The sequence below is a fragment of the Larus michahellis genome, chromosome 5 (genome assembly GCF_964199755.1).
Source record: "Larus michahellis chromosome 5, bLarMic1.1, whole genome shotgun sequence".
NCBI classification, from domain to species: Eukaryota; Metazoa; Chordata; class Aves; order Charadriiformes; family Laridae; genus Larus; species Larus michahellis.
In genome coordinates, this window is record NC_133900.1 from 10,348,165 (window position 1) to 10,360,472 (window position 12,308).

Consider the following 12,308-nt stretch of genomic DNA (forward strand, 5'->3'; position numbering starts at 1 on the left):
AAGCACTGAAAAAGTTGCCGGGAAGCCGGTCAAGTCTCTCTTCCCTCCCCCGGCCGACCACGCACAAAAGTGCATTCAGTCTGGTCATGGTGGAGTTTCATTCACGTTTCTGCAAACTGGATGCAAGAGAGACTTTTTTTCCCTCCCCCCTCACCTCGGGAACGGCATCTGTTAAGTTTTTGCGGGTTTGGTTTTGGTTTTTTTTTTTTTCCCCCCTTTCTCTCTGTAAAGGGGAAATCTTTTGTCTTTCTCAACGTGGATGTAGAAAAACTCCCGGCCACCACATCCCCAGGAAAAAAAAAAAAAAAAAACGGTCACGCTGGAAGACGCGAAACACGCGTGCCCCTCGGAAGACTTTCCACCCGGCGTTTCCACGACTGTCGCCCGCCGCAGCCGAGCGCCCAAAGCTGCTCCCCAGGGGCTGCCGGGCACTTGCCCGCCCGCCTCCCCTGTCCAAGCCACAGCCCTCCCCACTCCCCAGTTTTCCCCATCCATGGGAATCCGCGCGGCAGAAACACTTAGCGGCGAGTCACGGAACGCGGCCCCAGCCCCGGCGGGAGCAGCCCGGGGACCACCCCCGGTGGTGTCTCCCCGCGGCTCAAAGCGAAGGGCTCCGGGAGGAGCTGCCCGCCGTCGGGCCCGGCCCCGCTGCAACAAAGAGCCGCGGCCCCAAACCGGGGCGAAAAAGTTTTGCGCGGCCCCCGCACCCCCCCTCCTCGCCGCCCCGGGAACGGGCACAGGCGGCGGCGCCCCGGCACGCCGCGCCGGCGAGCCCGCCGTCCCCTCCGGCGTCGCACCCCCGCAACCCTCCGCATTACACCCCGGGCGTTGCGCCCCTACAATCCCCGCCCGGCATCCCCGGCACCGCACCCCTACGACCCCCTGGCACCGCACGCCGCCGTACTCGTGCGATTCCCCCACCCCCGGCACCGCATTGCGCCCCTCCGCCCTCCGGCACCGCAGTCCCCGCCACCGCCTCCCTCCCGCCGCCGCCGCACCCACCGCCGGTCTCCCCACGGCCACGGCCATCGCGGTGCACTTCGCTTCGCTCCCCGGCCCGCCGCCGCCTCTGCGCTGGCTGCTAGGGCTGCAACATGGCCACCCGGCGGGGAGGGCCCATGCGCAATGCAAAGGGGCCGGGCGGCGAGGCGGGACCCCCCCGGCCCTCCCCCGGCGCCGCCCCGGCCGGCTGCAGCCCCGCGACGGCTCGGGGAACCCCGAAAGCGGGTGGGAGCCGCGGCGGGGGGCTGCAGTCAATCCCCAGCGGTAATTGCGGTTAATCCCTCTCTCGGAGGGCCCTCCCGGCAGGAGCCGCGCTGCTCCGACCCAGCCCGACTGGCCTGGGGAAGGGGAGCCCGGCTCCCCCCCAGCCCGGCCGCTCGTACCCGTCCCCTTCACCCAAAAGGGTCGTTTGCTCCGACCCCGCTTCAGGGGCCCTTGCGAAGAGAAGGCCAAGCCAGCGACTTGACAAGGTCCTCCTACCCCCACTTCGGTTAAGGAGAACGGGGATTTGCAACAGGGAGTCAGGCAGGAGCTCCCACAGCTGGGGCTGTTTGCCATCAGGAGCCCCCAGTGCCCTCGTATAACAATGCAGGGACCTCATTCCCCTTGTTTCTCCGAGCTTTCCCCCCCTGCCAAGCACCCCCATACTCCATTTTCAAACAAGTTGAGTAAACCAAAATAACAGCCCCAGTGGCCAGTTGCTCTCCTGATCCAGTAAGTCATTTCCATGGATGAAGTGAAGCACAGCTGGCTTCTTGCTGCTCCCAAATGACAAAATGCTTAACACCCTGACGTTAAGCATGACACGCTTTTACCTGCAAAGGTGGAAGTCTTACAACTAAATTCGACATGTCTGCTCACAAGTCTTTCAACCAAGGCAGCAATGAAGGAAGGGCCCTGCTGGGTCAGATACTGCGTGGTTTCGCAAGGCATAAAAACCCAAAAGTCTACAAAACCAAACGGCGTAAAACCCCAAAAGGTTCTCCGAAAGACAGGGACCTGATTTACCCCACAAACGCAGAACATGTTGACTTACAGGCATACCAGAGCAAGACCCTTATGTGAACACCCACAGAATCAAAGCAAATAAGCCAAAAGGATAAAAGCTGAGAACATCTGCTACAAATAAACGACCCAAGCAGACCTCAGCAGTACACTTACAGTTTGAACACACTTCAACCTAAAGCCAGCCTTTACCTTTCCATTCCAAAAGCCATTTTGGTACGTCCACGAAGAAACACGCGGCTGACTGTAGAGATCTACAAAGTTGAGTTGCATCCTTCCTGCAGCTCTTTTTATCATGTTTTGAAGGAATCAGGAGCTGGTATTTCAGAGCGGTGCCTGTTCCTGCAGCCCCCAGACTGAAAAGCAGCCAAAGGCAGCACGCGAGCACTATCTAGCACTGCTGCTCACTTAGGGCTAAGGATCTGCACCTGGGGCAGCAGCCCTTAACTGGGCACAGGTGCAGCCATCATTAGCAAAGCTGCTACACCAAAAAACACTAATGGGGTGTCTACCAGTAAAATTTTGCAAGCATAGTTGATGCGGTACATTTATTACACCAATGCGTTAGGCGTTACTGCTAATATCCTGGGGAGGCTGCTGTATGAGACTCATGTTCTTGCTCTCGTAGCAAATTCCTCCCGCATGCATGGCTCCAGGTGAGGAGGTGCTGAGCGGGCCTGTGCTGGGAAATGTGCTCGGACCAGTGCAACCTCTAGTGGAAACCTGATGATGATCGTATCTAAAGAGCTACCTTTGTTGCACCTGTGGGTGAGGCAGACCTAGCTTCGCCTTCTCTGAATTCGAGGCATGCATGATACTCCTGCATCAGCGTAATTTAACTAATACAAAGATCTTCTACGTTTGCAAAACTCTAACGTGACTCACCACGTCCTTCCTTGGCTCGAAGCTGGAAGATCCGTGGCCGAGTTTTCTCCGCAATACTCATGCATACAGACCTCCCTGGGTACGGCTGTTCATGCTGAAAGAGAAGGAGGAAAAAAAACCCACATCAAGCCAAATAAATGTTCTGCAATCTTTCTAGATCTCAGCGAGCACAGTTCCTTGCATTCCTAGTGCTCAGCGGGAAGAAGCGGACCCCTCGCTCCTGAAAGTTTCATAACTGCTGCTAACAAATTGGTACCCGTGCAAAGGGAATTGCCAGTCCCTCATTCTAGGGACCCTGTGCGAACCCTTCCCATTTTTCCAAAGTTTTTTTGCCTCGTTTTGCAGATACGGCACGTCAATGCTTTAATAACCTTTTGTGTCAGCCGCAAGCAAATTTGTCAGATCCCATGGGATGAGAAAATACACAAGTAGACACAGAACTTGGGTTAACTTACCTCCTGTTTAAAACCAAACATGGGTATATAGTTTCCTAAAGGCAATATCTTCTTGCACAACAATAGGAAGCTACAAGACTAAGTGTTGGGCTTTTTTTTTTTTTTTAAAATGTTGAAGCAACACTTGATCCTGCCTCGATTTTGCGATTAGCACTGCCCACAACTTAGTCAAATTTCACCCAAAGAATCAAGAGACCTGCCGTGTCCTGAACTCCCAAAGAGGGCAAGACTGGGGTAAATTCAGCCATCCTGAAGGCTCCTACCCACAGCCAAAAGCAACCAATTTGCAGACAGGGTAAATCATTAGAGCACAAGGGGAAACAAGAATCTCTTTAAACCTCTCAGCATGAAGCAGGCAACGAAGCGACCCCAGGTAACAGGACTGCACTTCTCCTTGCCCGCATGCGGCATTACACCCCCTTAATCCCCAAATGTGATTTGCGGCTCAGGCTGTAAGGGAGGAGACGCGTGCCAGCATTTGGTCTGCCTCTGAATCAATGTGAGCTACGCCTTCAGCAGACTTTTTGGAACGTGCCTACAAAGGGTATCAACAGACGGTCGTAACCAAACGGGTTACAACCAACTGCTGTATTATTGTCCATCGCCCAAGCTATCCCGTAAGCAACACGCTCCCAGCCAGTAGTGACCGTCAAGTGAGACACGTTTGTTTAACCCGTTTCACTCAAGCAAGCTCAGTGAGGCTTGTCCAACCTCAGCAATGCAAAAGCATCAGTACTTAGTGCTGGTCTCAGGCCTGCAAGTACTTCAGGTAACATTTAATGTTACCTGAGTGTGCTTCACTAATTCAATAAATAAGTTTACAGGGTGAGAGCTGACATTGCTCAGGAGAAAAACCTCTATTTTTTAAGTCAAAGCTAGCCTTATAGTAAGCGAGGTAATAGCTCCAAGGGTGTTTAAATGAAAATATGATATCATGGAAAGCCTCCTGCTTACGCCTTAGTCCATTAAACCAAAACAACACTTTCATAGTAGTGCTGTCATTTGCCACTGCTATTTACTCAGATTTTTTATCTTCACAGTCTACCCTCCTCTCTTATTTGTGGTCACAATTATATCATTATGCTCCATTCATTTCATCTAACCGCTTCCCCTGAGAGCGTGCTGCTATCGAACACAGAGTTGTGACTGCAATTCAGGGCTCATCAGAAGAAGAGGAAGAAAGGTATTTACGCCTTCAAGAACCGTACTCAAAGCATGTACAAAATGATAAAATATTAACATAAGCCTTACCTTCTTCCCAGCACCTGCACCCTACTCAGGTGAACACCACTGATGGGATGTAGCCACACTCTCCTACGATATACACCACAGGGAAAGCCAAAAGCAAGACGCGGCGGAGCACGTGCTGCAGTTTCTCGTGCTGTGCCAGCCGAGCAACCCAAACCTTGGCACACTGGAAGACTTTTCTGATACATTGCCGAAACTGTAACTTCTTACCTAGAAACTTGAAAGTTTCTTTTAGGGCTGCTCCCACCACTCCAGCCGTTGCAATTTAGCATCCTGCAGCTCCACGGGGCAATTTGTCCTGCAAACTGGCGTGATAACGTACTTTGGGAGAAAATAACGGTCCAGGGTCGGCAACCCAAAAGCACAGACCTGCGTAGCTCGCTTACCCGAGAGCAACACTGCCGCACACATCCATTCTTGCATGTGTTTGCAGAGTCTGAACCTTGAAAGTTATCCTAAGGTTTTGTGTTACCGAAACGGAAATCACAAGCCTGTAGGTACCATCTATTGCAATCTCTGCCCAGGTTTGGGAAGGTTGCGTACGCTTCTGGGTGTGCAGCGGGCTGGAGGACGTTCCAGCTGCCTAGATGACTGGCAACTAAAAATATTTATGGATAGCCAGGAGCCTGCAGTAGAGATGATTCCTAAAGCGTGACTTACGGCCTGATCCAGACCTCTTCAACGCCAGTGAGTCTATATTGAGCTCAGCCCCTCTACGACTCCGTTCCCTGACTGTAAAACAGAAAACCCAGCACACCGTCTCTCCCACACTTCCCACCCGCTATTTGCTCCCCAAACTCCTTGGGGCAGGGGCTGTCATTTGTTTGGTGTATATGGGGCACGTTGCCCACTGGGGCGCTGCTCTTATCCATCCCTCTGGGCTGTAACGTACACACTCGTGATAACAGCATTAGCAATACAGGACAACATTAGACCCCCACTCTAGTACAACACGTGTCCTACCTACCTCAGCCACACAGTGAAAGCAGAGATGATGTGAGATACAATTTGACTTCAGGCACTCTTGGTATTTGTGTGTGGTTGTTGTACATGGGTACAATACCACATACTTGTAATAACAGCCACCCTGAACCACATCACATTCACGTGTCTTTATTGGCTAAGTCTCAGAATCACAGAGCGGTTCAGGCTGGAAGGCGCCTCTGGAGACGGTCTGGTCCAGCCCCTGCTCAGGCAGGGTCACACAGAGCAGGATTGCATGCACTCAATGAGCTTTGAATGTCTGTGAGCGTGGAGACCACGCCTCCAGTCAGCCTGCTCCAGTACTTGACCATCCTCACTGCGAAAGAGTTTTCCCTCACACGCAAGAGGAATTTCTTCTATTTCGATTTGTGCTCATTGCCTCCTATTCGTTCACTGACATAATGACAGATAAAGAGCTCTTTCTCCTCACCGCACAGCAACAAATTAGCCTCGCACTTCTGGAAGCACTAGCAAGGCTCCTCCAGCCCCTCTGTCCTGCTTCCCTCCTTCACCGCCACCGTTTCTCACCGCTGTCACCCCACGGGCCACCACCCCGGACAAAGGCAACCGGGGCGGGGGGGGGGTTGGCCCGGCTGCGAAGGAGGAGGAGGAGGAGGCGGCGAGGCGAGGCAGGAGGCGGGTTTCCCCGGCTGCAGCGCCGCGCACCTGTGTGCAGCGCCGAGCACCGAGGTGGAATACCGAGAGCCGGCAGGCCCGGAGCATGGCGCGGGAGCTGAGCCAGGAGGCCGTGCTGGACTTCCTCTGGGGAGCCGGGGGGCGAGCCCCCAACACGGCGCTGCTCCGACACTTCCAGCGCTTCCTCCGCGACCCGGCGCTGACGGAGCAGCAGCGGCGGGAGCGCCGCGAATACTTCAAGAGCCTCGTCAACTCCCTGGCCACCGTCCACCCCGCCACCGCCCCCGGCGCCTCCAAGGACATCGTCCTCCGCCGCAGGTACCGCGACCTCCTCGATGAGGAGCTGCCGCCACCGCAGGAACAGCAGGAGGAGGAAGAGAAGGAGCCGCCGCCGCCGCCCCGACGCGACCCCGACCGGCGGCGCGCCCCACGAGGGGAGGCGGCGGAAAAGGGGCGGCCCGGCGACGGGCAGCCCCCGGGGGTCTCCGTCGCGGGGGGCTGTGCCGCTCGGGGCCGCGGCGGCCCCTGCTGCGAGTGCCGCCGGGCTCGCCGCGCTGCCGCCGCCCCCCCCGCGCCGGGCCCCGGGGCGCCGCCGACCCCCGCCGGGCCGCCCCGCTCCCCTTCCCCGCCGCCGCCCCCCGCGCAGCCGCCCCCGTACCGGACCCGGCCGCTGGGCGCTTGGGCGCTTCACCCCCACGGGCCACCCCACTCCCGGTCCCCGGCGCTGCCGTCGGGTCCTGGGGCGCTGACCCGCGCCGGACCGCCCCCGTACCAGACCCTGCAGCCGCCCGCCGGCAGACCCTCCCGCTCCCGGTCGCCACCGCTACCGCCGGGGCCCGGGGTGCTACCTCCCACCGGGTCAGCCCTGTTCGGGTCCCTACCACCGCAACGCCCTAGAGGGCCGCCCCCAGCCCAGTCCCTGCCACTGCCATCGGGTCGCGGGGTCCTGCCCCCCGACAGGCTGCCTCAGCCCCGGTCTCCGCCACAGCCCCCCACCAGGACGCCCCTACTGAAGGCCCCACCACCCTCAGCAGACCCAGGGGGGCGGCCCCCCACCGGACCATCCCAGTCCCTGCCGCTGCCATCGGGTCCCAGGGTGCTGTCCCACGCCGAGCCGCCCCTGTCCCAGTCTCCACGGCCACCTCTCCCCGAGCCACCGCCGGCCCGGCCCCCACCGTTGCTGCCTGCCCCCGGGGTGCTGCCCCTGTCCCGCTCCCTGCAGACTCTCCCCACCAGCCGCTCCCCATCCCCCCCGCTTTTACCGGGCCCACACGTGCTGCCCTCCACCCGGCTGCCCCCAGCACAGTCCAGGTCCCTCCAGCAACTCCCCACCAGGCTATCCCCATCCCCGCCGAGGGGATCCAGGGTGCTGAACCCAAACGGACCAACACAATCTCAAGCCCTGCTGCTGCATCTATACCAAACCCTGCCACTGCCATCACGTTCTGGGGTGCTGGCCCCCACTAGGCCATCCCAATTGCCACCACAATCCCCCACCTGGGCACCCCCATGCTGGCCTCTGCAGCCATCCCTTGCCAGGCCACCCCCATCCCCACCACAGTCCCCCACCAAAGCACCCCCATCCTGGTCCCTGCAGCCACCCCCATCCCCACCACAATCCCCCACCCAGGCACCCCCATCCTGGTCCCTGCAGACACCCCCTGCCAGGCCACCCCCATCCCCACCACAATCCCCCACGCAAGCACCCCCATCCTGGTCCCTGCAACCACCCCCATCCCCGTCCCCATCCCCACCACAATCCCCCACGCAAGCACCCCCATCCTGGTCCCTGCAACCACCCCCACCCCCGTCCCCGTCCCCATCCCCACCACAATCCCCCACGCAAGCACCCCCATCCTGGTCCCTGCAACCACCCCCATCCCCATCCCCACCACAATCCCCCACCCAGGCACCCTCATCCTGGTCCCTGCAGCCACCTCCATCCCAATCCCCACCCCTGTCCCCCACCCAGGCACCCCCATCCTGGTCCCTGCAGCCACCCCCTGCCAGGCCATCTCCATCCCAATCCCCACCACAATCCCTCACCCAGGCACCCCCATCCTGGTCCCTGCAGCCACCCCCTGCCGGGCCACCCCTATCCCAGTCCTTGCTGCCAGCACAGGGCCTTGTGGGGCCCCAAGCCCCAGAGAGCAGCCCCCGAGCACCGCTGCCTGTCTTCAGGAGCATCAGGTGCCAGCTTGCTTGGCTTGAGGTACAGGGCATCCCCCCATCGCTGCCAGATGACAACAGGCAGCAGCCCCGCATCATGCCCTCCAAGAGCTGCCCTAGGAATGTCCCAAGCCGGGGGCTGTCGGTGCCGCTGGGGCAGCGGGAGCATGCCTGGCTAGTAGCGGTGTCAGCAGGGCGCTGGGCTCAGGTGCGGGGGCTTTTCCTGGAAGACCCGGAGCTGGCCCTGCAGCGGGACTTCATGTCAGGCTTCACGGTCCTTCACTGGCTAGCCAAGCACGGAGACGGGCCAGGCCTGCAGGAACTGGCAGCAGCGGCACGGCAGGCTGGGCTGGCCCTGGACGTGGATGCCCGCTCAGGCTGCGGGTACACTCCACTGCACCTGGCTGCCATACACGGCCACCAGCTTGTCATCAAGGTGCTGGTGCTGCAGCTGGGGTGCCAGGTCCAAGTACGAGACAGCAACGGGCGCCGGCCCTGGGAGTATTTGGGCAGCTCTACCTCGGGGGAGATCTGGCAGCTCCTGGAGGCACCCCGAGGCACAATTATGTTCCCCACGCAGCCCCTGGCCCGCAGCGTGTCCTCCGCCAGCAAGGTCTCGCTGCCTGCTGGCAGGGCAGCACTGCCTGCCTGCCTCAGGCCACAGCACGGCCGTGGGGCAGCATCCCACCGAACCCTCAGCGAGAGTGACTGAGAGACAGCTCCCTGCCAGTGGAGATGGGACCTCGGTGGCCATCCCGCAAGAGGAAGCCAGCCAAGCAGAAAAAAAGCTGTGAAACAGATTGAACCTGTTGAATAATGCACTTTTAAATTAATCCAATGAACCCGTTGTCTGAGCCTCTCTGCCTTCCCTCCCATTTCTCTCTTTTCTACCAGCGAGTGGATGCAACGACTCTGCTGGAAGCACATCTGAACCCTCGGTAGGCAAATCCTACCCACTCCACAGGGCAGGCACCAGCTGCTGGGTGCAGTGACAATCACCAGCATTAGTGGCACCACGGGTCTGGGGTCTCAAACTCCGGTGTGAAGCTCACAGCCTGGCCCCAACCAGGACGGCGCGCTTGCTTTTGCTTACAGTGGCAGATTGTTGTGGGTCCTGGGGTTTGCAAAACACTTGTTTACACCGCCTAAATTCTGGGGAGTAGCTAAGACTACTGCATCCCTTTTTAATCCCAGCAGATTAAGGACGAGACCTGCTTTTAAAAATGCAGTTGATCAAGGTCCAGCCTTCCAGCAAGTCCTCAGAGAGCAAGCCCCGAGTAGGGGAGGGTGTAACACACCCACTCCATTTCTCAGCTGTCTTGCCCACCAGGCCATACAGAAAGGAATGCAGGGCAGCACCGCAGCCCTGCTCCTCCCCGTGACTGCCCGGCAGCACCGATACCGCCCCCTCCATCCTGCACCTCCAGTCTCTTTCCTCGCACCGCAGGACTAGGAAGTGGTACCCACATTGCGGCTAGAGCTCTGTTCCCATGCCTGGGGATGGAAAGCGTTGCTGTAGGAATCTGAGTTGGGCAGAAAAGGAGCTGTAACCACAATACAGGTCCCAAGCTTGTAGGGGGAAGGCAGTTTCATAACCAGAGCTGCATTTCCCCAGAGACCCCATCCCCAAATTGCCTAGTAGATGTTTATGCAATGGGAATGGGTGGGATTGGGGGTCCAGGTGTGGGGAAAGAGATGTCCAGCACAGTCATTCCTGAGAGTTTACAAATAAACTGGCTTTAGGAATCTCACTGGATTACGTGGGTCCTATAACACACTCTGCTCTCTGGTTTAGCATAAATGAGCTTCTATACAGTCAAAAATTGCAATAAATTAATCTTGCACCTAATCTGTCTCTCCTATAGATCCTTTATGAAGGCAGGAAGAGAGCTAAGACAGATGGGACAGGGGTACATCACTGCCTGGTTGATGCTGCTGCTGGGTGGACCCAGATATAGGACCAGCGGGTGTCAGTGCTTGTGAATCCCAGGGCTGCTGGCTCTGCTCCAGCGGGATGCTTTGGGGCAGACCAGTGCGGTCGGTGGGACTGCTCATGTATTTGAAGCATGTGCCTAAATGCCTGCAGTTTCGGGGAGGAACGGGAATCAGGGCAGCAGAACCTGACCCTTGCATAACACGCACGCCGGGGAATGCCTCGAGTCCTTGCTTAAGCACTAATTGAGGTCTCCGCTTTGCTTGGGGTTTATTTGAGGGAGGAATTCTTTCCTGCAGAAGGGAAGCTGCTCTGCCTCTGTGACCACAAAAGGTTGTGGCCTTTTCGCAGCCTGGTTTTCTCTTTTTACAGGGGAAAGAGATCAGTAAACCAAGGCAGCGTCCTGTGAATGATCATTCCCCTCTGAGAGGGCAACACAAGCTTGAACTCCTAAGAAATTCAACACTGATGTGGCCTCCGAGCCATTGGCGTGGACACCTGGAGAGTCCCCTAGGACTCCCCCACAGCAGAAGGAATCCTACGTATCTCCCTTCCTCTTAGATTCAGCCTGGGGGTTATAGTGTAGATCAACACCAACATGCAAAGTGGCTGTTGCCCGGTAAAATGCCGAAGTCTTTTCCACCACATTCAGAGCCGTTGCCACAATTCACATCATGCACCAGGCTCCCTCGGGAAAGGGCTAGCTAAAGCCTTGCACAAATCTCAGCCAGATGGTCTTAAAGGCAACCTGTTGACAGGGGATAACAGGGACGCCACCAGAGCCTTTACTTTTTCTTGAGGGAAGAAACCCCAAATGAGAGAAGTTTGTGAGCTGACTAAAGCGCACTTTTGCTCCACAGCCATCTACAGCTTCCAAAGAATAAGGTTTTCCCCTTACTATCTCCAGTGTTGCTAAGACAAAGACTGAGAAGGACAGTGCTACCTTGGGAGTCTCATTTTACAGCCTTTCCATGACCTTTCTCCATGACGCAAATCTAAGTAGCTCTTTTTTTTTCTGCACGCTGTTGCAGACCTTGTCTGTCATCTTTTTTTCAGGGCAGTTTTCTCTCCCTAGCAGTATTTAGTTCAGCAGTCTAACAACGAGCTGTGAAATCATTTTGTGACCACTGTTTGCTCCCCTGTTGAGATGACACAGACAAGCTGCTTTCTCCAATTTTTCAATTATAAAGCAACCCTTAGGAAGTCTGAAACTGCAAAAAAGCCTTTCCTGTCTGGATCCATTCACTCTGATTTATCACCCTAAGATCACTTTGGAGTTTTTGGACTGCTAACATTGGTAATACTGCACAGCTCCCACACCTCACTTTTTAAAAGCTGTCATTTACTGCAAATGGGAAAAACCAATCTTTTAACCCAAGGAAAGCCTCATCCTCCAAGTTTTCTGCTGGTGAAATATGCAAGGGACAGGGTGAAACCCAGCTCCAGCCCATTGTGGAAGGCAGAGACAGATCTTTCGTCAGCTGTGCCCGGAGGAATCACACTGCCGCCCTGGAGCATCAGGCAGGCAGGGCGATGCAGACATGGTAGGTCCAGTCCCCCGGGAACAATCCACCCCTGGATACACACACACGTAGCCTGAGCATCTCGGTTTCAAAGCGCTCCTGACCTCCTTTGCTACTTACTCTTCAGCCTGCCTGGCCCCTTCCACACCCGTGCACGCTGCTGTTTCCTCATTGCAGGTGGACGTGGCTCCTTGCCTCACACCCAATCCAGGCATCTGATTTTGCACCACCCTGAAACAGAGGACATGTCATGGATTAACGCACAGCAGGACTCTGCCCTCTCCTCTCATTGCTTTTGAAAACACACCTCCCACTTGACGGCTGATGATGATAAAGTCCATCCCTCTGCTCTCCAATGCTTATCTCTAACCAACTGCTTTGCACTCTGAAAACTACGTCCTTCAAAGGAGAAGGAGTGTTTTTTCACTCAGTAGCCTTTGCCCATCACATACTGGCAAGCCCGCAAAC

General features: G+C 56.9%; 2 protein-coding genes across 10 annotated transcripts in view; one reads left to right on the plus strand and one right to left on the minus strand.

The window, feature by feature from the left end:
- Positions 1-2,356, minus strand: part of SEPTIN11 (septin 11) — a 71,530-nt gene extending 69,174 nt beyond the window's left edge. For 6 of the 9 annotated variants that reach the window (XR_012587193.1, XR_012587194.1, XM_074588678.1 and 3 more), the window contains exon 1: positions 1,003-1,119. Coding sequence is in view for 7 of the 9 variants with exons in the window: in XM_074588678.1 (XP_074444779.1) it covers positions 1,003-1,029 (27 nt within the window). In the remaining 2 variants the exon portion in view is untranslated. Of the gene's footprint in view, positions 1-1,002; positions 1,124-2,163 lie in introns of those variants that run through there. The other 3 variants (XM_074588673.1, XM_074588671.1, XM_074588676.1) reach the window with 2 other exon arrangements.
- A 3,928-nt stretch (positions 2,357-6,284) lies between these two features.
- Positions 6,285-10,221, plus strand: SOWAHB (sosondowah ankyrin repeat domain family member B). Its single transcript, XM_074588749.1, has 2 exons — positions 6,285-7,667; positions 8,307-10,221. The coding sequence occupies exons 1-2, from the start codon at positions 6,301-6,303 to the stop codon at positions 9,094-9,096; spliced, it is 2,157 nt and encodes a 718-aa protein (XP_074444850.1). The 5' UTR covers positions 6,285-6,300; the 3' UTR covers positions 9,097-10,221.
- The last annotated feature ends 2,087 nt before the right edge of the window (positions 10,222-12,308 follow it).

Excerpts from the sequence above, each read along its gene's own strand:
- SOWAHB (XM_074588749.1), top strand. The coding sequence starts at position 6,301 with ATGGCGCGGGAGCTGAGCCAGGAGGCCGTGCTGGACTTCCTCTGGGGA. Across the intron at positions 7,668-8,306 it reads CTGCCATCACGTTCTGGGGT|ACCCCTATCCCAGTCCTTGC; the intron begins GCTGGCCCCCAC and ends CCCTGCCGGGCC.